Genomic DNA, 21,664 nt, shown 5'->3' on the forward strand with positions numbered 1-21,664 from the left:
TATATATAAGAGTTCGAGGCTAGTCTGGTTTACAGAGATAGTTCCAGGGCAGCCAGGGATACAGAGAGAAACCCTGTCTTTTTTTTTTGTTTGTTTGTTTTTTTGTTTTGTTTTTCAAGACAGGGTTTCTCTTGTGTAGCTTTGCGCCTTTCCTGGAACTCACTTGGTAGCCCAGGCTGGCCTCGAACTCACAGAGATCCGTCTGGCTCTGCCTCCGGAGTGCTGGGATTAAAGGCGTGCGCCACCACTGCCCAGCCCGAGAAACCCTGTCTTTAAAAAAAAAAAAAGAAAAGAAAAAAGAAAGGCCAGGCAGGGGCTCGGGCCCTTTAAATGCGGCTTGCCGGCGGAGGCGGTCCGGGAAGGCGGTCTTGGAAGTGTCACGTGAGGCTGCGCCTGCGCAGAACGGTCACGTGCCGGCTGGCCGGGAAAATGGCGGCTTCGGGAGAGAGCGGGGCTTCGGGCGGCGGAGGCAGCACAGAGGAGGCATTTATGACCTTCTACAGTGAGGTGAGCCCGGAGTAAGGATGGTGGCCTCAGGGAGACCGCGCTCCGGCTCCGTCCGCAGCGGCCTGGTGCAGCGGGACGCCTCCCGGGACCGTTGGCCCGTGCCGTCCGGCCTGGGGACTGCGGACCGGCGGTGGGGTGCATGCGCGGCCGCCACTGTGACTCCTGGGATTCCCGGAGCGCGGCCGGGTGGCCGGGCCTGTGGACCCGGACCCGGAGAGGGGCCGGCGAGCTGCTTGTAGTGCTGCAGCAGGCAGGCCGTGGAGTCTACGACTGACCGAGGCCGGGACCTTTCCCGGCGGAGACTGAGCTGCAGCGCACCTACTTTTATTTGTAAACAGGAGGGAGGCCTTTCTCAGTCCTCTGCCGTGAATGTGTGAGTGGCAGTTTTTGCGGTTTACCAGTGATCAGCACTGTTCATCATGACACGAATGCGTTATGTGACCCCCATATTTAACATGACGAACCTTAAGAGGGTGCATACGTACTTGCTTGTGCGACTTAATAGCAGGAAACATCTTGGTGTCAGGTAGGACAGGAGTGACCTGGGTCTGAGCCTTATTTACAGTGGCACCGCCAGCGTCTAGTACACGGTGGAAGTTTAGCATATATTCAGTGAATAAAGGAACGGATAGACTTAATAAAAGCGAGCCATTTGGCGTCAGAGGCCCTCATATTGAATTCTTGCAAGGCAATTAGCCTGACGGCTATTGAAATCTTTGAAGACACCAGTTCCCACATCTGTGAAAGGAGGGAGTTAATATTACAAGTTTTCACGACGATTAAAGAATTTTAAGAAAGCAGTTGGCAAATTATAAAGTAGAAGCAAGGCAGTCGTTTGTTATTGTTTTGTTTGCTTGATTTTTTTTTTTTTTTTTTTCCTGAGACAGGGTTTCTCTGTGTAGCTTTGGAGCCTGTCCTGGAACTCATGCTGTAGCCCAGGCTGGCCTCGAACTCACAGAGATCCGCCTGACTCTGCCTCCCGAGTGCTGGGATTAAAGGCGTGCACCACCACCGCCCGACTGACTTTTTTGAGGCAGTCGTTTTTTAAGTCAGGTGTCTCCTGTTAGCCCAGTTGGGCCCTCCTGCTTCAGCCTCCGAAGTGCTGGGATTAGAGCCACCATTTATGGTGTTAATAATAGAATTGTTATGTAGTACTTTTTTTCCCCTAGTGTTGGTATTTTTGTTTTGCTCTCTGAGGGATTTCAATCCATTTTGGTGGAGAATGTGGGCAAGGCAGTGCACACCTTTTAGGCAGGAAGCAGGGAAAGAATGCCTGTGCTTTGCAGTAGTATTAAAGTTAATGTTGGGAATGAGCACATCCTCTGTAGCCCTGTCTTTTTATCTTTCTATTTGTAAGACAAGTTCTCACCGAAGTTTAGGCTGACTCACTCACTTTGCAGTGCAGACTGCCGAGAACTAGTGGTGATCCTCCTGTCTCAGCCTCTCAAATGCTAGGATTACAGGAAGGAGCCCAACACACCCAGCTTTATTCTTTTGCCAAGTATCAAACCAAGGGTTTTATGCATGCCAAGCAAGCACACTACCAACTGAGCCAATCCCAGGTCCCCCATAATGATGGTGAACGTTGCTCATAGTTCATGGTTCAGTGTACTTGAATTTTTCCTCTCAAAATGAAAAAAGATGGATTAATTGTACCCACATGCAGCTATATTGTCTTTGGTTCAAGCTCTGTGGAAGTGACTGTGTTTTACTTATTTTTCGTTTTGTTTTTTTGAGACAGGGTTTCTCTGTGTAGCCCTGGCTGTCCTGGAACACTCTCTGTAGACCAGGCTGGCCTCAAACTCACAGATCTGCCTGTCTCTGCCTCCCAAATTCTGGGATTAAAGGCGTGTGCCACCAATGCCTGGCATCTGGGAATCTTTTTGATGACTGGGATTGAAACTGTTAGGGTAAATTTCTTGGCCGGGCCGTGGTGGCGCACGCCTTTAATCCCAGCACTCGGGAGGCAGAGGCAGGCGGATCTCTGTGAGTTTGAGGCCAGCCTGGGCTACAGAGTGAGTTCCAGGACAGGCTCCAAAGCTACAGAGACACCCTGTCTCAAAACAAAAAAAAAAAAAAAAAAGAGTAGACATTCAGCTCATTTTTACTAATGGAATTGTTAATATTTTTACTTTTAGGTGAAACAAATAGAGAAGAGAGATTCTGTTCTAACATCCAAAAATCAGATTGAAAGATTGACTCGTCCTGGTTCCTCTTACTTTAATCTGAATCCATTTGAGGTGAGCGGATTGTCACTGTAGCATTCAGTGGAGAGCTTTTCATGTGTGCAAACTGTGTGTGTGTGTGTGTGTGTGTGTGTGTGTGTGTGTGTATGTGTATGTATGTATTATGTTGTCACTGCAACATCTGTGGAGAGCTTTTCATGTGTGCAGACAGTAATGTGAGTGCTTATTATGCTGTTGCTGTAGCATCTGTGGTGGATAGCTTTTCATATATGCAGGCTTATGTATGTACTTTTTTTTTTTTTTGAGACAGTCTCATGTACTCAAGGTTGGTTTGAACTCCAAGTCCTCCTGCCTCGACCTCCCAAATGCAGAGATTGTAGAAATGAACCACCACACTTGGCTATTTTTGAAACAGGATCTTACTGTAACCCACTATGGCCTGGAGCTTTCTTTATATCTCAGGTTGGCCTTAGACTCTTTTTGGTTCTCTGTGGGAGTCCGTTTTCAGGTTCCTCGCGGCTTTACCCAGCAGGTCTGCATAGAGAGGCTGATTGGACCATGGGCAGGTGTCTGAGATGTTCTGCACTTGGCTGTGCTGGGGGGGAGGTCTTTTGCTCCACCTCTTGGTGTTTCTATAAATACCTTAGGGCAGAGATAGTCAGGGCTCGTTGGAATAGGTTCCAGGCCCTCGCAAAGCTATCCTTTATTTTCTATCTGTTTATCTCCACATTCTAAATCTAAATCCTTCTATCTAATATTTCCTGCTGCTCTCACTCAGGAAAACTCTGGGGAACTGTGGGGGTGGTGAGCAAACGCCCCTCAGTTCTCCTGCCTCAGCATCTACGAGCCGGGATTATAGGTGGTGAGCCATCCGTCGTACCTGGCTTGGAGGCAGATGTATGTTACAGCATTCGCCTGAGTTCCGTTGGGAGTGAAGGAGGGGTGAAGTGGAATTTGTATGGTTGTCAGTTGTCCTTGAAGCTGGATGATTTTATTTTGAGTAGAGTTAGCAAGAGAGCTTGTTAAAGAAAAGGAGATAGACTTTGTCCTGTCAAATGTTCTCTAATACTTTTGTAGCCCGAATATACAAGGTCTCATTTTTAATACAGAGACATAGCTGAGCCTGATAAGTTTAGGGTCTGTGATTTAAAAAACCTGCATTGCCAGGTAGCCTGTACTCTTTGCACTTGGTAGACAGAGGCAGGAATATCCCTCCAAATTTGAGGCCAGCCTGGTCTGCATAGCAAGACCTGGGCCAGCCAGGGCTCCAATGAGATCCTATTTAAAATCAAAACAAAACAAAAACAAAAAACAAGCAAACAAAAAATTTGTTAAAACTGTTTTGTTATACAAAAATAAAAGATACCAAATACTCAGTAAAAACAATGAAGACCATGAGATTTTAGATAAGCTAATGCACTTTGTGTTTTTGAACATATCTCCAGTGTAGCTCAGAGTGGTTCAGCCCAGTGCTCTTCTTACCCCACCTTCCTGGGTGCCGGGAGCATAGTGTGTACCACTCACCATGCCCAGCTCTGAACATTTCTTATCATCACTAACCACTGTTCTTTCATGTGTGATAAAAAGTCAGGTCTTGCCGGGTGGTGGTGGTGCACGCCTTTAATCCCAGCACTCGGGAGGCAGAGCCAGGCGGATCTCTGTGAGTTCGAGGCCAGCCTGGTCTACCAAGTGAGTCCCAGGAAAGGCGCAAAGCTACACAGAGACATCCTGTCTCGAAAAACCAAAAAAAAAAAAAAGTCAAGTCTTCCTCAAATCACAGTAAATTGACAGCTTGTTTTCCTTTGTCTTTCTAATAAAGGGAGGCAGAGAGATTCTGGTGCTACCCTCAATGGAGCTGACAGTGTTGGATCTGTTCCTTCAACCCTCCAAATACACTGATTATTTAAAAAAAAAAAATTAAAAATATGTGTGTATGTTTTGCCTACATGTGTATGTGTGCACCATGTGCATGTCTGGTGCCCATGGACTCTAGAAGAGGGCGTCAGAACTGGAGTTCCATATGGTTGCTAGCCACTGAATGGGTGTAGACATTGAACAGTGAGCTGCTTCTCTCCCTTCTTTATTGTGCTGCATACTAGGTCGGCCCACCTCGCCTTGCTCTCCTTTCCCCTCCTTCCCTCCTTCCTTTCTTTGGTTTTTTGAAACAGAGTTTCTCTGTGCAGCCCTGGCTGTCCTGGAACTACTTTGTAGACCAGGCTGGCCTCGAACTCACAGAGATCCACCTGCCTCTACCTTCCAAGTGCTGGGACTAAAGTCATGCACCACCATGTCCAGCTAAGATTTATTTTTATTTATTTGTGTGTGTGTGTGTATATATTTATATTTTATTTTTAAATTATGTGAATGTGTATCTGTGGGTTTGTGTTCATGGGTTCAAATGCACATGGGGACGGAGGTATGAATTCCCTGGAGCTGGAGTTACAGGTGGCTTGAAACTCAACTGCCCCTCTTCTGGAACAGTGCATGCTCTTAACCTCTGAGCTGTCTCTCCAGCCCATTTTTATTTTTTCAGTCAGATCTCTCTTTATTTAGGTCAACTGGTAATTCATGACAGTTCCCCTCAACTTCCTAAATACTGAGGTTATAGATGTGAGCCGCTGTGCCAAACCCATCCCAACATCTTTACCCCACTTAGGTTCTGACATAATATGCTAGGCAGCCAACTCTGGGCTTGCCTTTGTTCTTTCTTGGCACTCCATGTCAGGCTGTTCTGTGTGGACACCCATCTCACCCCACATGGGCTCTAGCACTCTGCCTTCCTACGTGTGGTCACTCTCTTCTTTGTCCCAGGTGAGTTCTGAACTCTGACACTCTGGACTATGGAATTCAGAGTATATCACTTCATCTGGTTTTACTTAATGGATTTAGTTATATTGCTCATGACAGAAGAGGGGAACAGAAAGCTTGTGTGTGTGTGTGGATACACATGTAAATACACACACACACACACACACACACACATTCTCTCCCTCCTTTTTTTTTTTTTTTGAGACCATGTCTCAGGTAGCCCAGACGGGCATTGAATTTGTTACATAGTCAGGGATGACTTGATTCCGTTGCTCCCCTGTGGTAGGAGTCCAGGAGTGCTCCCCCACTGCCCAGTTTTATGGTTTTGTTCTGAGACTGTCGTGCCAAGGCTGACCCCGCATCACCGTCTTTCTGCCTCTGTTTTCCTAGCGTTGAGATGACGGTAAGGGTCACCGTGCCCAGCTTGACACTTTTGATCTTGGTTCTTCCAGGTTCTTCAGATAGATCCTGAAGTGACAGATGAAGAAATAAAAAAGAGGTTTCGGCAGGTACAGTGCTGTTGTTGTCGCTAGTGTGTGAGCTTTCTCTTTGTTTCTTCTAGAGGGGGCTCGTGGAGCTCGGGCTTGCCTAGAATTCCCTGTGTAACCAAGGATGATGGTCTTGAACTTGTGAGCCTCTGCTTTCTGGGGTTGTAGGCATGTGTCACACCTGGTTTATGGGGTGCTGGGCATTGAACTCAGGTTTTCATGTATAGTAAGACAAATATTCTACCAATTGAGCTACTTCTTAAACATGATGATTTTTTTTTTATAATTTATTTAACTTTATGTGCATTGGTGTGAAGGTGTTAGATCCCCTGGAACTGGACTTAGAGACAGTTGTGAGCTGCCATGTGGGTGCTGGGAATTGAACTCAGGACCTCTGGAAGAGCAGCCAGTGCTCTTAACCTCTAAGCCATCTCTCCAGCCCCTCTAGACATGATTTTTAAGGACTAGATACTTTTGGGCCAAAATTTAACCCCTTACCCCTTCCAAATTAAGGCTAGATAACTGTTCTCATGAACTTAGTAACATATATGTATAGTGATAGAAAATGTTAACTAATGTACCCAGAGTATGTTTTTCTGTGAATATAATGATTTTTATATATATCCAAATAGAGTGTCTACAGACTTATTTTTATTGAGGTAGGATCTTATGTTGTCACACTGACCCCACACTCCCTGGTTTATATGACTGTTCTACCTTAGCCTTTAAGTAGCTGGGGTTACAGGCACGTAGCCTAACCCACTCAGTTACTTCATCTCTTACAAATGGCTATAAATATTCAAGAAATACCTCGCTTAGGTTGGTATTTCTTGTGAGATGGCTAAGCAGGTAAAAGTATCTGCTGCCAAGCATGACCACCTGAGTTTGATCCCTGGGACCCACAGAGTACAAGGAGAGAGCTGAGTCCAGCAAATTGTTCTCTGATCTCCACACACATACCGTGGCATGTGTTCATGTTCCCCAACTCAGTAAATGTAAGAAGTTTTTAAAAAAGAAATACCTAACTTAAGGTAACAAGTATTTATTAAAATTTCGTCAGGAAAGTAGCTGGCTGGCCTAATTCTTGCCACTGCCTTTTTTTTTTTTTAACCTTCCTAAGTTCTTCATCTCTTCATGCTGACTGTAATCCTCCGATGCTATACAACAGTCTTATTAATATCCAGTGCTTCCTCCAGTGCAGTAGATTTCTCCACATTGCTGACTCATAGTTACCTCTGATCTCCCAGCAAGCTATATTAAGCTAACATGGTTTTTGTTTTTGCCTGCTCAGTCATTTCCCATTATATAACTTTATAGTTTTATTCTTCCTGAGCTGTGATCTGTGCTTAAACTTAGCGCTTCCCCCTATTTCCAAGGTCTTGTTTTCCAATATAGTCTATTACAGTTGTTCCCAATATAACAAGCATTTCAGTCCTTAGACTTTTCCTGTAGCCAACACACTTGTGTTACGAGTTCTGACTAACTTATTAGATGGCCTCATAGTTATGAGTACATATGACTTGAGTTTTAATTTGTTCTCTTAGGAGCAGTGTGCACTTGAACAAGTGCTTTGGACCTTTCTGTGTCTATTTTGCCTCATTTGGTAAATGTGTCCAAATATTAAAATCAGGTATTACATACAGAAGGTTTTCAGTGATGTCTTGATAATCTGTGTGTACTAACCATTGTCTATGGATGTTTGTGTGCAAATTCATTTACTTCTTTCTGTCTTTTTCTTTGGTCCCTCTCCCTCCCCCTTACCATTTTCTCTTTTCCATTTACTTTTCCCTGTCATTCCTTCCCTCCTCTCTCCTCTGTTTCCCTCTCCCTGTTTTTCTCCTCTCTTCCTAACTATCCCACAGGGTTTCCTTTATAGCCCAGGCCAGCCCTGAACTCATAATTCTCCTCAGTGTTGAGATTTCAAGAATGCTAACTACTTGCATTGTTCATTTTGTCCACACAACAGACGATTTAGATGTAGGTACTTTGTGTCTTTCCGATGATAGAGCAGGAAGCCAAAGTGAAGACGGTGCAGAGTTGCCCAAGGACTCAGCTGGCCTGTGATTAAAGTTAGAATTACAGATAGATAGGACTATGGCTCTGGTGCTTCAGGGTTGACGGGAGATTTTCTTCTCCTGACACAGTTCTTTTGGCTCCAACTAGTTTCTGTCCATCAGTGACTGCAGTCAGGAATCTTATAAATGTCTGAAAGACTCGTCTGGGGAGGTTTTCTTATAAAAAGTTCGTGTTTTGTTTCTTATTTCCCGGTGTGTTCCGTGAACTGCTGATGAGCTTGACTTTTCTCTTCCCTGCAGTTGTCTATATTGGTGCATCCTGACAAGAACCAAGATGACGCTGACCGAGCACAGAAGGCTTTTGAAGGTATTTGTAGATTGACCTGCTTTTGAGTAATTGTTAGTGCTAAGGAGGAATGGTATGGAGAAGCTGTGGCTTTCAGTAAAGCAGCCATTTAAGCAGAATGTTAAAGAAGTATCCCTTGGGGGCTGGGTGTGTATCTCAGTGCTTGCCTAGCATGCTTGAGGCCCTGGGTTCAGTCCCCAGCACTGCAAAGAAAGTGGACTTTAACTTTGTTAGTTAAAACTTACGTGTCTACCAACATACTTTCATTGCATGGAATGTCTTTTTTTCTGAGCGTAAGTAAAGTGGGAAATACTTTATCAGTGTTTTCATGTAGATGTGGTATGTTTAGCCTTGAGTGTGTATTTAATATTTTTTCCTAAGACTTTCAAGGTCATTGCTATGGTTGTATGCTTTTTAAAAAATGAGTTTAACAGTGGTAATAATGTAACAACGTAGGGAATGTTTTTAGACAGTGACAGTACAATTACACTGCCTGAGTATAGCTTTGAGACTCAGACTTTGAGAGGGTATTTGCAGAAACAGTTAACTTCAATGTTTTGCATTAGCTGTGGACAAAGCTTACAAGTTGCTACTGGATCAGGAACAAAAGAAGAGGGCCCTGGATGTAATTCAGGCAGGAAAAGAATACGTGGAACACACTGTAAGTATTTCTAGTGCTGCTGTGTTTACAGGAAGTAATAGCAAGCTATGGGCACCGTGTAGAAGGGAATATGCAACCTAGCCGAGCAGACCACATAGCTAGTGACCATGTTCATTCTCCCTACCACGTACGTGGTGCTCATGAATAGCAACAAAGCTAGCGTGCTTTCCTGAGCGAAGAGCGAGCTCAGGGTGAGGAGTGGCCAGGCCACTTCCAGAGCCACTGGCCCTGCCAGTCCTGTGTTGTACACATTGTCTCTTTGGCCTCCCAACTAAGTTGCCATGCTACCCCCAGTGAGAGTGGAGGAGCAGCGTGGCTGTGGAGGTGTCGACACCCTGGTTTTACTTTAGTGGGTATAAAAGGTTTGGAAATGAGAGAGGCTGTCAAGGAACTCTGAGTGAGTTTGAAGCAAGAGGAGGCCACGTTCCGTCAATAACAGAACTCAGAGACTCATTCGAAACATTAAATTATAGCGTTTGTTTGTTTAAAATGGGGTTGCAATTGCTGGGGGGTACAGCATAGCTTTAAACTTGCAAGATAGCCTGGACTGGCCTTAAATTCTTAATCCTCTTCCTGACCTCCTGAGCTGTGGGATTATGAGTTGTATGCCATTGCATCCAACGAAAGGACCTTTCTTCTTTTTGGTTGGATTATTTTGAAGGAGAGTCTTATGTGGTCCAGGCTGGCCTTGAATTAGCTGTCTACTTGAGGCTGATCTTAAATTCTTTTTAAATCTTTTAGATTTATTTTATGTGTATGAGTGTTTGGTCTGCATGTATGTATGTGCACCATGGGCGTGCCTGGAGCTCAAGGAGGTCAGAAGAAGGTGTCATCATCCTCTGGAACTGTAGTTTTGAATGGTTGTGAGCCTCTGTGTGGGTGCTGGGAACTGAACCTGGATCCTTGCAGGAGCAGCAAGTGCTCTTAACTGCTTAACCATGTCTCCAGCCCCTAGTCTTGTATTCCTTTATATATATATATAATGTATACAGTGTCCTTTTGACTTGAAGAGGGCACCAGATCTCATTACGGATGGTTGTGAGCCACCATGTGGTTGCTGGGCATTGAACTCAGGACCTCTGGAAGAGCAGCCAGTGCTCTTAACCTCTGAGCTATCTCTCCAGCCCCTAGTCTTGCATTCTTGATCCTTCTCCATATCCAGTTGCTAGGATTATAGGCATGCACCATGTGCCCAACTAGAAGGCCCCCCCTTCTTTTTTATTTATTTATTTATTTTTTGCCTCTTGGAGCAAGAATCTCAAGACCATTTACAAGAGTGAGTTCAACGGTGAGTGGGTTAGGAGTCTGTCTTTGTTTTGAAGAGCTTTGGAACTTGAAATGGAACTTTATAAGGCAATAGTAATAAAGACGGACCCATTTTAGATGAAGACAGTGAGGAGAAAAGTAGGAAAAGGAAAGTGTGTAACCACGTCCTGATGGTTGTGTTGCACATGGCACTTGGAGAGTCAGTCCTGTTAGAGATCAGAAAGCCCATGCCAGGGTCTTCAGTTCTGTCTTTGCTTGTAAGGAATCAGCCTTAGAATTCCTGGCCACAAGGTGGCAGTAAAGTGTTTCTGAGCCTGGTAGGCACTTGGCTGGTGATGGATGACTCATAGGTGACTTACAGAGTAGTGACAGTCTCTTGTGAATGATTATTAATTCTTCTTACTTGTAAGCTCAGTAGTGACCAGAATGACGAATGTATCCATTAGTGTGATGTGAAAATTTTGGTTTCTGGGAGTGTCACAGTGGAAATGATCAAGAATGCACTTTTAGAAATCCCTTTCATACTTACAATGCTGTACGTTTTCTAGATCCTTCTAAAGCTTGGCAAATGTGCTTTCTTTGCTATAACTATGTGACCACAAGTTAAGAAAGCTGAATGGCCATGTCTAAGGCTGTTAGCTGTGCTCAGCCTTTGTGAGTTGGGGACAGCATGTCTGGTTGCCTCTCGCTAGTGCTGGCTGGGGCACAGACCTCAGGGTAGGTTAGAGGAAGGACCCAGGTTCCCAGGCTTCTTAGTGCCTTTACAGTGTTTTCTAGTAGAAATGCTTCTTAGGTTTAAATAGAAAGGAGCAGGCTCTTTTGCCTTCATCTTGTTACCCTATGCCTATGGGAAAGTGCACAGATGTACAGCTCAGTGCTGTTCTTAAAGTATGATTGCTCATCTTTTGATGGGGAACAAATTCTTTTTAGGTTAAAGAGCGAAAGAAACAGCTAAAGAAGGAAGGAAAGCCTACAAATGTAGAGGAGGATGATCCGGAACTGGTGAGTTATTGGGAAACACTTGTCCTGTGTGATTGGGGGTGGGGTGGGGGGCTGAAGAGAAAAGCCTCACTTAAAGCATGTCATCCTGTGTGTAGGTGTGATTGGTGTTTGTCTTGTGTCTGTGTTATATGCATGGTGTGTGTATGCATGTGTGTTCATGTGTAGAAGCCGGGGAGGTATCTGTTCTAGCACTTTCCATTTATTCCCTGTAGACAGGCTCTTCACTGAACACCCTGGAGCAGGCTCCACTGCCTATGCCGTCCCTGCCCCCAAGCATTGGGTTACAGGCATGTGTAGCCAGTCAGCTTTTTACAAGATTGCTGGGGATTTGAACTCAGGCCAGCATGCTTGCACAGCAGGCACTTTTACCCACTAGCCCAGCTCCATCAGCCTTCTGCGTGGAGGGCTGCTGCTGGGATTTCTCTGTGTAACAGTCCTGGCTGTCCTGGAACTCACTCTGTAGACCAGGTTAGCCTCGAACTCCCAGAGACCCGCCTGCTTCTGCCTCCCGAATGCTGGGATTAAAGCCAAGCACCACCTGGCATCACCATTTCTTATATGTACACCTGATGGAGTTTGTGGTTGATTATTTTACAAGCCACACATGCAAAGTATTATGTATAATTATGGTTTTTAATTTTTTGAGATACATAGAAACCATAGGTACATGTTTAGGAATCTAGGGCTGCAGAGATGCTTAGCTGCCCGCAGGACTTGCTGTTCTTGCAGAGGACCTGGGTTCAGTTCCTAGCATCCCTGTGGTGTCTCACAACTTCTTGTTAAGTGTAGTTCCAGTGGATCTGATGCCAACTCTTGTCCTCTACTGGCACCTACACACATAGAAAAGCAGGCACACACACATACACGAGGTTAATTAATTAAATAAAGAACTGAGGGAAACCAGGTGTGGTGGTTCACACCTTTTAATCCCAGCACTTGGGAGATAGAGGCAGTTAGATCTCTTGGAGTTTGAGACCAGCCTGGTCTACATAATGAGTTCTAAGGACAGCCAGAGCTACATCAAAGGCAGTCAGGGCAGGAACCTGGAGTCAGGAACTGATGCAGAGGCCATGGAGCGGTGCTGTGTTTTGGCTTGCTCCTCATAGCTTGCTCAGCCTGCTTTCTTATAGAACCCAGAACCACCAGCCCAAGGATGGCCTCACCCACAATGGGTTGGCCCTCTCAAATCAAACCAAATTAAGAAAACGCTCTAAACCAGATGACGCACGCCTTTAATCCCAGCACATGGGAGGCAGAAGCAGGTGGATCTCTGTGAGTTCGAGACCAGCCTGGTCTACAGAGTGAGTCCAGGACAGGCTCCACAGGTACAGAGAAACCCTGTCTTGAAAAACCAAAAAAAAAAAAAAAAAAAGAAAGAAAGAAAGAAAATGCTCTACAGGTGGATCTTTTTTTTTTTTTTTAAAGATTTTATTTATTTATTATGTATACAGCATGTATGACAGCATGCCAGACAGACTTGAAGAGGGCACCAGATCTCATTACAGATGGTTGTGAGCCACCACGTGGTTGCTGGGAATTGAACTCAGAACCTCTGGAAGAGCAGTCAGTGCTCTTAACCGCACTTAGCCAGCATACACCTGTAGACACACACATATGCACACATAAACACATACTCATATACACACATACATATGCACACACATACACATGCATCCATATACACACATACAAAGGAACTTAGATGTTAGGGTATGGAGAGATGGCTTTTATTTATTTTTAATTTTTAAACTTTATGTGTATGGGTGTTTTGCCTGCATGCATGGATGTGTACCACGTTTGCCTGGTATCTTCAGAGGCCAGAAGAGGGCATTGGATCTCCTGGGACTGGAGTTACAGACAGTTGTGAGCTGGGTGCTAGCAATTGAACCTGGGTTCCCTGGAAGAGCAGCCAGTGTGCTATTAATCACCGAGCCATCTCTCCAGCCCACCATTTGGAGCTTTTCCCTTCCTTCCTTCCTTCCTTCCTTCCTTCCTTCCTTCCTTCCTTCCTTCCTTCCTTCCTTCCTTCCTTCCTCCCTCCCTCCCTCCCTCCCTCCCTCCCTTCTTTCTCTCTTTCTCTCTTCCTTTCTCTCTCTCTCTTTCTCTCTTTCTTTCTTCTCAAGACAGTATTTCTCTGTGTAGTCCTGGCTGTCCTGGATCTCACTCTGTAGACCAGGCTGGCCTCGAACTCACAGAGATCCACCTGCCTCTGCCTCCCGAGTGCTGGGAATAAAGGTGTGCAGCACTACCACCTGGCTCTCTTTAGAGCTTTAAAGTCACTAAAATATTTGGAGCTGGGGAATTGACTCGGTGGATCATGCACTTGCTATGCCCTTCTGAGGATCAGGGCTTGGCTCCTCAGATTCCCAACAAAACCTGGGCAAGCGTGGTGGCTGCTGTCATCTAGAGCTCTAGAGGTGTGCTATACCAGCAGGAAGTGGTGAACTTCAGGATCCCTGAAACACTGCCTCACCAAATAGAGAGCAGCTGTGGCAGACACCTGACGTCAGGCCGCCACATGCACAGTATGTGCACCTGCCTACATGTACATTCGTAGGCAAACACACCTTTATTCATGCACCTGCACCATGTACACACAAAGATACTGAAATACTTATTACATGTTCCTTTACCCAATTGACGTTGTCCTTGTTAAAGACTAGAGTTTGTCAGCATTTTTCCTGAGCAGCTCCTAGCAGCTCATAGTATTAAAGAGGTTTTGGACTCCTTCATTTCTCTTTTCCTTCTTGTAGTGTTCTTTGCTCAGTGGCTCTAATCTTAGTGCATGATCCTCTGATATACACATGATGGATTATTTTCTGTACTTGCATGTATAACAAAAGAAACTTTTTATTTGGGAAGAAAACACTCTAAACAAGAACATAACTTTGTTCTGAAAAACTCATGGTTGGTTGAGCCTACAGAGGTGGCTCACTGGTTAAGAGCATGTATTACTCAGGCAGAGGACTTGAGTTTGGTTCCTAGCACCCACACAGTGGCTCAAACTGCCTGTAACTCTAGCTCCAAGGGATGACACCCTCTTCTGGACCTGACGGACACCTGCATGCACATGTGCACCAACCTCCATGCAGCCACACACATACACACGATTATAAATCTTTAAAAAGAAAGCCAGGTGGTGGTGGTGGCACACACCTTTAGTCCCAGCACTTGGGAGGCAGAGGCAGACAGAGGCCTGGTCTATAGAGCGAGTTCCAGGACAGCCAAGGCTACACAGAGAAGCCCTGTCTCGAAAAACCAAAAAAAAAAAAAAAAGAAAAAAAAAAAAAAAGAAAAAGAAAGAAAGGGTGAGATGGCACTTGTTGCTCTTGCAGAGGATGGGGTTCAATATTCCTAATACCCATGTAGTGGCTCATGACCATCGGTAACTCCAATCAGTAATTCCAGGGGCTCCAATGCCGCCTTCTTTTTTATGGGCAGTACACACACACACACACACACACACACACACACACGATTCACACACATACTCCTACAATAAAATGGATACATTTAAAAAAAAAAAGGACATAAAGGAGGTACTTAGTCTCACTGCAACTTGATGTACCATGGCTGGCTGATAGCCATGGGAGGCCCGCCTCTGTCTGAAGAGAAACAGTGGAGAGGAATGGATGAGGGGTTGTTGGGGAGGAGCTGGGAAGAGAGGAGGGAGGGGAAACGTTGGTTGGATGTAAAGACAAAAAAAAGCATCATGAGTGTGGTGTGCTGGCACATGCCTATAATCCCAGCAGTTGGGAGCCTGAGGAAGAGCTTGAGTTTGAGCCCAGCTGGACCACATAGTTAGACTCTGTCTCCAAAAAAAATACCCCACAACTATGTAGTGGGATCCGGGTCACTTATCTTTACTTGTTTTTCTTTAATTCATATAAATTCTAATAATGACTGATGCTGTAATAACAGCTACCATAATTAAAAGGCTCTGGGTGGGTGGGGTTTAACTTGGTGGTAGAGGTCTTGCTTCCAGTGCTCAGGTTTTATTCCCCGTACTGTAAAACCAATAGAGCTTTGTATCTTTTTTCTTTTTTTAAAGATTTATTTATTTTATGTGCATTGGTATTTGGCCTGTATGTATGTTGGTGTGAGGGTGTCAGATCCCCTGAAACTGGAGTTACAGACAGTTGTGAGGGGCCATATGGGTGCTGGGACTTGAACCCAGGTCCCCTGGATGAGTAGCCATTGTTCCTACCTGCTTAGCTATCTCTCTAGCCCCGCCCTTATGTTTTCTATGCAGTGCTGTGTTATCTTTTCCCATTCATGTATCTTAGAGTGTAAGGTGAATTGGTTACAGAGACACAAAGTGCTGGATCAAGGCAGAACATGTTCTGTCCTGGGTAGTAGACCTGGGCGCGGGGTGGCTGCTGGCATGGAAGCTCGGCACCATGTCCTTCAAGGTCTTGGCTCCTCTATGGCTCTAGTAACAAGGATGTGGGCCCAATCTTCCTGGCCTGGGTGTCTCATCATCTCACTCATGTGCCAGACAACAGAATAAAGGGGGAAAAAGGAATATGCCACGCCTTCTAAGAACATCCTGGATGTCATATATGAGTATGTTGACTAAACTCTGAATCACATGGCCAACCCTATCTATAAGGAAGTCTGGGGATTATGGGCTTTTATGTTTAGTGGCTTTGTCCCTTAAGACAGGTTTGCAGTTGTGGGCGGGGACAGCTATGTAGGATTCAGCTTGGGTCTAGCCACTAAATCAAAGTTATAAAGTATTTGTGAAAATTATTTGTAGAAGTCAGTCCTGGGGAATTTTTGCAGAACACCTCCACAATCTCAGTGGCCTAAGTGCTTATATGCCTTCTCCCAGGCACAGGTTCCTAATCTGCTTGGTAGGAGAGGAAAGGCCTCCTAGGCAGGTGGCTTTCTCCCTGAAGGGACAGTGTTGTAATGGCGGCATCTCCCTGCAGACATTTCATTGCCCAGTTGTAATCTTTAGGGCTTTAATGTAATTACTTAATTTCAGCCTTGATGTGAGATGTTTACCTTTATTTTCTTTTGTCCTTAATTTTCTTGCAGTTCAAACAGGCAGTCTACAAACAGACCATGAAACTGTTTGCTGAGCTGGAAATTAAAAGGAAAGAGAGAGAAGCCAAAGAAATGCATGAAAGGTACACATCCCCGTATTCATCTTAACCTCATTTAAATGCACAGATTAGCTAATGCAGGCCTCTGGGGATTTTCCTAATGAGTTTGGTGGCACTTCATTTACGAGAAGCAGCTGGAGAGGCACAGTACAGCTCAGTGCTGGAGCTCCTGCCTAGCGTCCGTGAGACAGGCTGTCTGAGCCAGTCACCGGTAAGACATTGTCTGTAGACTTTTGGGAAATTCTGACTACACCTGTCCATAGGGAGTTCATTTCTATTGAGGAGTTGCAGTGTGTTTTCTTCCTTTCTGGAATGCAGTAGAATGTTTGAGGCCAGGATCTTTTCTGGGCCTGGTAGCTGTGGTGTGTAGGTGGGATTGCAATGGAATAGCTTTAACTTGTTCTCAAGTGTGATTTCCTCTGATTGTCACAAGTGGCGATGTTGCCAATTGTGGTGGTACACACCTCTAATCCCAGCACTTGGGAGGTGGAGGCAGGGGAAAAAAGCAGTTTGAAGACTATTTTTGGCTATATAGCAAGCCTGGGGCCAATTTAAATGACATGAGACCTTGTCTCACAAAAAAAAACAAAAGGAAATATTGAAGTCAATTTGGCTTCTGTATTTTGTGTTGTTGACTGGAGTAATTAGATTTTGCTAGTTGAGTTTGTATGAAATGTCATTTTGGGATTGGGTTTTGTGGCTGCATGTTTTAGGATGAGGTCTCAGCGTTGGCTTGGGCTCTGTGTGCCCCTGTGCAACCGGGCCTTAGCTCGTGTGGGGAACACCCTGTGAGCATTGGGTAGACTGCTCTCTTCTCCTGTGGGGAACACGCTGTGAGCGTTGGGTAGACTGCTCTCTTCTCGTGTGGGGAACACGCTGTGAGCATTGGGTGGACTGCTCTCTTCTCGTGTGGGGAACACACTGTGAGCGTTGGGTAGACTGCTCTCTTTTCCTCCTAGGAAACGACAAAGAGAAGAGGAGATTGAAGCGCAGGAAAAAGCCAAGCGAGAAAGGGAGTGGCAGAAAAACTTCGAGGTAAGTAGCTGAGGAGGTCATTCCAGAATAAGGAAGCTTAATTCCTGGGGGCTCCAGGGCTGCCTGGGGCAGACAGGGAAGCAGGATGTGTCAGTGAGAGTAGGCACTGGGGAAGCGGAGTTGGGGGTCACCTCACCTTCTAACTTTCCCTGACAAGGGCACCAACAGACACAGTTACCAGAGGAGCCCAAGAACAGTGAATTCAGAGGTACATGAAGTAGCACCCTATTTAGCTTGGAGGACAAAAATTTGTGGAAACAGGGACTTGAGGTTGAGACAAATTCTCATATAGTCCAGTCTGGCTTTGAACTCACTGTGTAGCTCATTAATGACCTTGAATTCCTGATCATCCTGCTTCAGCCTCCCAAATATTGGGATTAAGGTGTACACCATCACAGACCACTGGAAACGGTTCTTGTGACCCAGTTCTTTTTACAGAGAGACTTCGGTGTTTTGTTTTTTGGCTTTTTGAGACAGAGTCTCACTTTGTAGCCCAAGTACCTTGGAACTCACTGTGTAGCCTGGGCTGGCCTTGAACTCTTGATGACCCTCTTACCTCAGCCACTCCAGTGCTGGGATTACAGGTATGTGCCACCACACCAGCTCACCTTGTAGCTTTTTTTTTTTTTTTTTTAACTGGATTCATTGCTCTTCAAGTGCCTGATACAGTTTTGGGTTGCATTTGGTCTGTCTTTGATAGGATTTAGAATTCAGGGTAGAACTTATTACTGGTTAACCATAATTTTTGACTTGGTTTCTGTCCAGCTTTGTGAAACGGGAAAATGAGTAGCCCATTTGATAATGAGGTAGAGAGCTTTGTGGCCAGAGATTAGCTAGTTTGGAGACATCTCGTCGAAGTTGTCAGAGGGGCAGCAGGAACATGAAGAAAGAGTAGCTGTCCTCCCAGCTAGCTCCATGGTTGAGGAAACTAGTCATCCTCTCACAGTTGGACGGTCTCTTTACTGCACACTGTAGTACGGGTTAGAAGAAACAGCGAGGGCCTGGGCACGATGGCCTGTCTTTAGTTGTAGCACTCAGGCAAATCTGTGGAAGCTCAAGCCAGCCTGGTCTACGGAGCACTTCTAGAACAGGCTCCAAAGCTACACAGATGAACCCTGTCTCAAAAACCCAACCAAACAACAAGAAGTAACAAGCGAGCTCTGGGAACATAACAGAAGGAATTTGTGGGGGACACCCACCCAGAGGCCCACAGTAAATAGAACTGTGACAGCACCACTTATGGCGTCCTCTTTCGAGCTACATTCCGAGGGTGTTGTGAAATTTTGCTGGGACTCTAGAGGTGGGAGACAGCTCTGATCTGCTCTCCTTTTGGACTGCTCCAGAGGGCTGACCTGGGCTGGGCCGTGGGAGGGCAGCTGGGGCAGAGCAGGTTCAGTCCCCTCTTTGCTAATTAGAGACCTCACCTTGAACTTCCTTTCCGTTTTCTTCCAGGAAAGCCGGGATGGCCGAGTGGACAGTTGGCGAAATTTCCAGGCGAACACAAAGGGGAAGAAGGAGAAAAAGAACCGCACCTTCCTTCGGCCGCCAAAAGTAAAGATGGAGCAGCGAGAGTGACCGGCAGGGCCACAGCCACAGCTGCCCCGGCTGCTCCTTCTGCTTCAAGGACTCATTCTTTCTCCACTTCCACCCCAACATAGAGTAGTGTTGGCTTTTTAGTCTATTTTGTTTTCAATACGATTTAATATCAATCAAAGTAATTTGTACATTGAGAGGAGGGGCTTGATCTAACCTTCCCCGTCCTCACTCACGGAACCACCGGGATCGGAAGGGGCCGCGGACTGCCGCCTGCTCTTCCTACAGCCTGTAACTTAATGTTTTGTATTTCACTGAATTGTGGTGGCTCAAGGTCATGTATAGTTGGTGGACATCCTCCAATTTAACGTCTTGCTTACAGTGCTATTTCTGTGACTCCAGACCAGCCTGGGCCACCACGGGAAGCCCCTTTATTGTTTCTAGGTGTGCCATCCTTGATGCCTAGATCCAGTAGAGGCCTGTGGACTCACAGGGCAGTCACCCTCGTGCCCTGTGGTGGTTGACTGACTAATCACTCAGAGTGGAATGAGGCTCCCAGCCACTTGGACCTGCTCACTTTCCAAAGAGTTTCCATCTTCCAGCCAGCCCTACTGTGTCCTCGCTTGTCTGCATTCATTAGTGCTGATATTCTTTTACGTATAATAAATTTTTATACCCAAGCCTTTGATGTCCTTTTTCTTAGGTGTAACTCCAAGGACAGGCAGGTCCATCATCTTGCATGGCCCATCCCTGAAAGTGCCTTGTGGTTGGACTCACAGACCTCCCTCCACTAATTTGGTGAACCTTAGCTTCTTTACCTACAAAATGGGACTACAGGGCTGGGGATATGCTCTGTGGTAGAGTGCTTGCCTGCATGTGTGAGGTTCTAGGTTCAGCCGTCAGAACAGCAAACCTAAGTACAGGAATATCAAGTACGGCAGGAGGCCAACTGAGATGTAGCTCAGTAGTGGGGTGTGTGTGTGAGGCCCTGGGTTTCGGCCCCAGCACCACCAGAAACTGATTGGTTTTACTGTAGGGGCTTGGGAGTTGGCCACTGCATGTCTAACAGCCGCCAGACTGTCCTGTCTGTAGTGTAAGACACCGCTCACTTGGAGAATGAGGTGAAGCAGTATCTGAGAGCATCTGGCTTACAGTCCATGCCCAGGTGTCCTGCTTGCTATGGGAGACCAGATCACCCGTGGGAGGGCCTTAGGAGGAGTAGAAAGGTGACATATGAGACAGGATGGGAAACCGAGTGACTTGTGCTGTGTAGATGTGTCTGGTGGGATGGCTTAGAAGATGTGGTGCACACACCTTCGGTTGGTTCTTGTGGGTAGGGGGTGGGGCTTGGCTTGACTACCCTTCTGGGTACTTCTGGGCATGTCCAAACCACATGAAATAACAGCAACACCTAACACCAAACCAAGGCAGAGGGAGGAAGTGTTGGGTCACTGCAGGGCTGCTGCATGTCCTGAGGTGACAGGGTTGTCCTGGGCAGGGAACAGCATCTGAAGGTTTCCAGGCAGGCAGAGCGGTACTCCCTCCATTATACGGGCTCACACATACAGAGAGAGCTTGAGTTGATGGTTTATGGTTCAGCCACCTGCAAGGCTACCTTGGTTCTCAGAAGGCCATGCCAGCTATCAGTCATGCTTGCTTCTCCAACAGATAGGCTGATGTGGAAGTGAGACGCTCAGAGACCTCTGCTGGATGCCTCACGGCTGAGGCACATGAGCAGGCGCAGACCGAGGAAGGCACAGGTACTTGCTACTCCAGAGGCCCCTGCCCTTGTCCTTGGCAACCAGGGAAGAGGTCCTGGAGAAAGCGGTGTTCGGTGAGAGCTGGCACACTTGAGGATAAAATAAATGCAGCATTTGTTCCCTACATCTGGGGGCGGGCGGGCGGGTTCAGGTATTCACAGCTCCGGGACAGCAAGGGAGTGGCTGGCACCCGCTCTTCCATCCAGGAGGGCTTGTCATCTCGGTTACAGGAAGCCGTGGCTATACCACATCTTACAACCACTAAGTGAAAGGTCCAGGAAGCGGTGTCCCCAGAGGTGGTTGCCCCACAGATAGGTCTGCTGTGAGAAGACAGCAACGGAGAACAGGCAGATAAGACTTGTTCCTTTGGGTTGGGCGCCTACAGGTCACGAAGAGATTAAGTTTGTCATTAAAAGGAGGAATCTCCTGGAGCAGCTCACAGTGGCAAGCTGGAGAGGACTTGAGGGGAAGATGAGGGGTCAGGAGCAGCAGCCCCAGACGGCTGGTGGTGAGGGTCATACCCAGGAATACTCTGCCTGGAGCATGGGGACCAGGGAGGCAGGATCAGTTCTTCAAGTCACCTTCAGCTCTTTGGGTTTCAGTAAGGACATGGTATTTTCTAGAAGGAACAGTCCATTTCCTCTCTGCCAGTTTGGTCATACACTGGCCTACATGAGCAGCCATGACTCGCACCCTGGCCGTGACTGCCCAGAACAGCTAGAGAGAGGGTGCCTTGAGCACTGAGTTGAGGTCTCACAGCCAAGTCTGGCCTCTAGGGCAGGAGCTCTGTAGCCGCTGGTCCCCCAGAGAGGGAAAGGGAGCTCCAGGCACCAGAGGCTCCTTGGAGGTTTGCTGAAAGGGCTGTGGCACTCCTGTGGCTTGCTGTGATTCACAAAGCCACCACCCCACACCCTCCATGACAGCTAACTGCTGCCAAGGCCTCCCT

At 46.4% G+C, this 21,664-nt stretch overlaps 1 protein-coding gene across 1 annotated transcript; it reads left to right on the top strand.

Annotated features, from left to right (window-relative positions):
- The first annotated feature begins 383 nt into the window (after positions 1-383).
- Positions 384-19,638, top strand: Dnajc8 (DnaJ heat shock protein family (Hsp40) member C8). The gene is made up of 9 exons (XM_006975597.4): positions 384-507; positions 2,646-2,747; positions 5,954-6,010; positions 8,305-8,371; positions 8,917-9,011; positions 11,208-11,279; positions 16,323-16,414; positions 17,350-17,425; positions 18,878-19,638. The coding sequence occupies exons 1-9, from the start codon at positions 430-432 to the stop codon at positions 18,998-19,000; spliced, it is 762 nt and encodes a 253-aa protein (XP_006975659.1). The 5' UTR covers positions 384-429; the 3' UTR covers positions 19,001-19,638.
- Positions 19,639-21,664: the final 2,026 nt, after the last annotated feature.

Source organism: Peromyscus maniculatus, chromosome 2 (genome assembly GCF_049852395.1).
Source record: "Peromyscus maniculatus bairdii isolate BWxNUB_F1_BW_parent chromosome 2, HU_Pman_BW_mat_3.1, whole genome shotgun sequence".
In the NCBI taxonomy this organism is placed as follows: domain Eukaryota; kingdom Metazoa; phylum Chordata; class Mammalia; order Rodentia; family Cricetidae; genus Peromyscus; species Peromyscus maniculatus.

Coding starts and splice junctions, on each gene's coding strand:
- Dnajc8 (XM_006975597.4), top strand. CDS start 430: ATGGCGGCTTCGGGAGAGAGCGGGGCTTCGGGCGGCGGAGGCAGCACA. Junction 8,372..8,916: donor AGCACAGAAGGCTTTTGAAG/GTATTTGTAGAT, acceptor GTTTTGCATTAG/CTGTGGACAAAGCTTACAAG. Junction 9,012..11,207: donor AAGAATACGTGGAACACACT/GTAAGTATTTCT, acceptor AATTCTTTTTAG/GTTAAAGAGCGAAAGAAACA.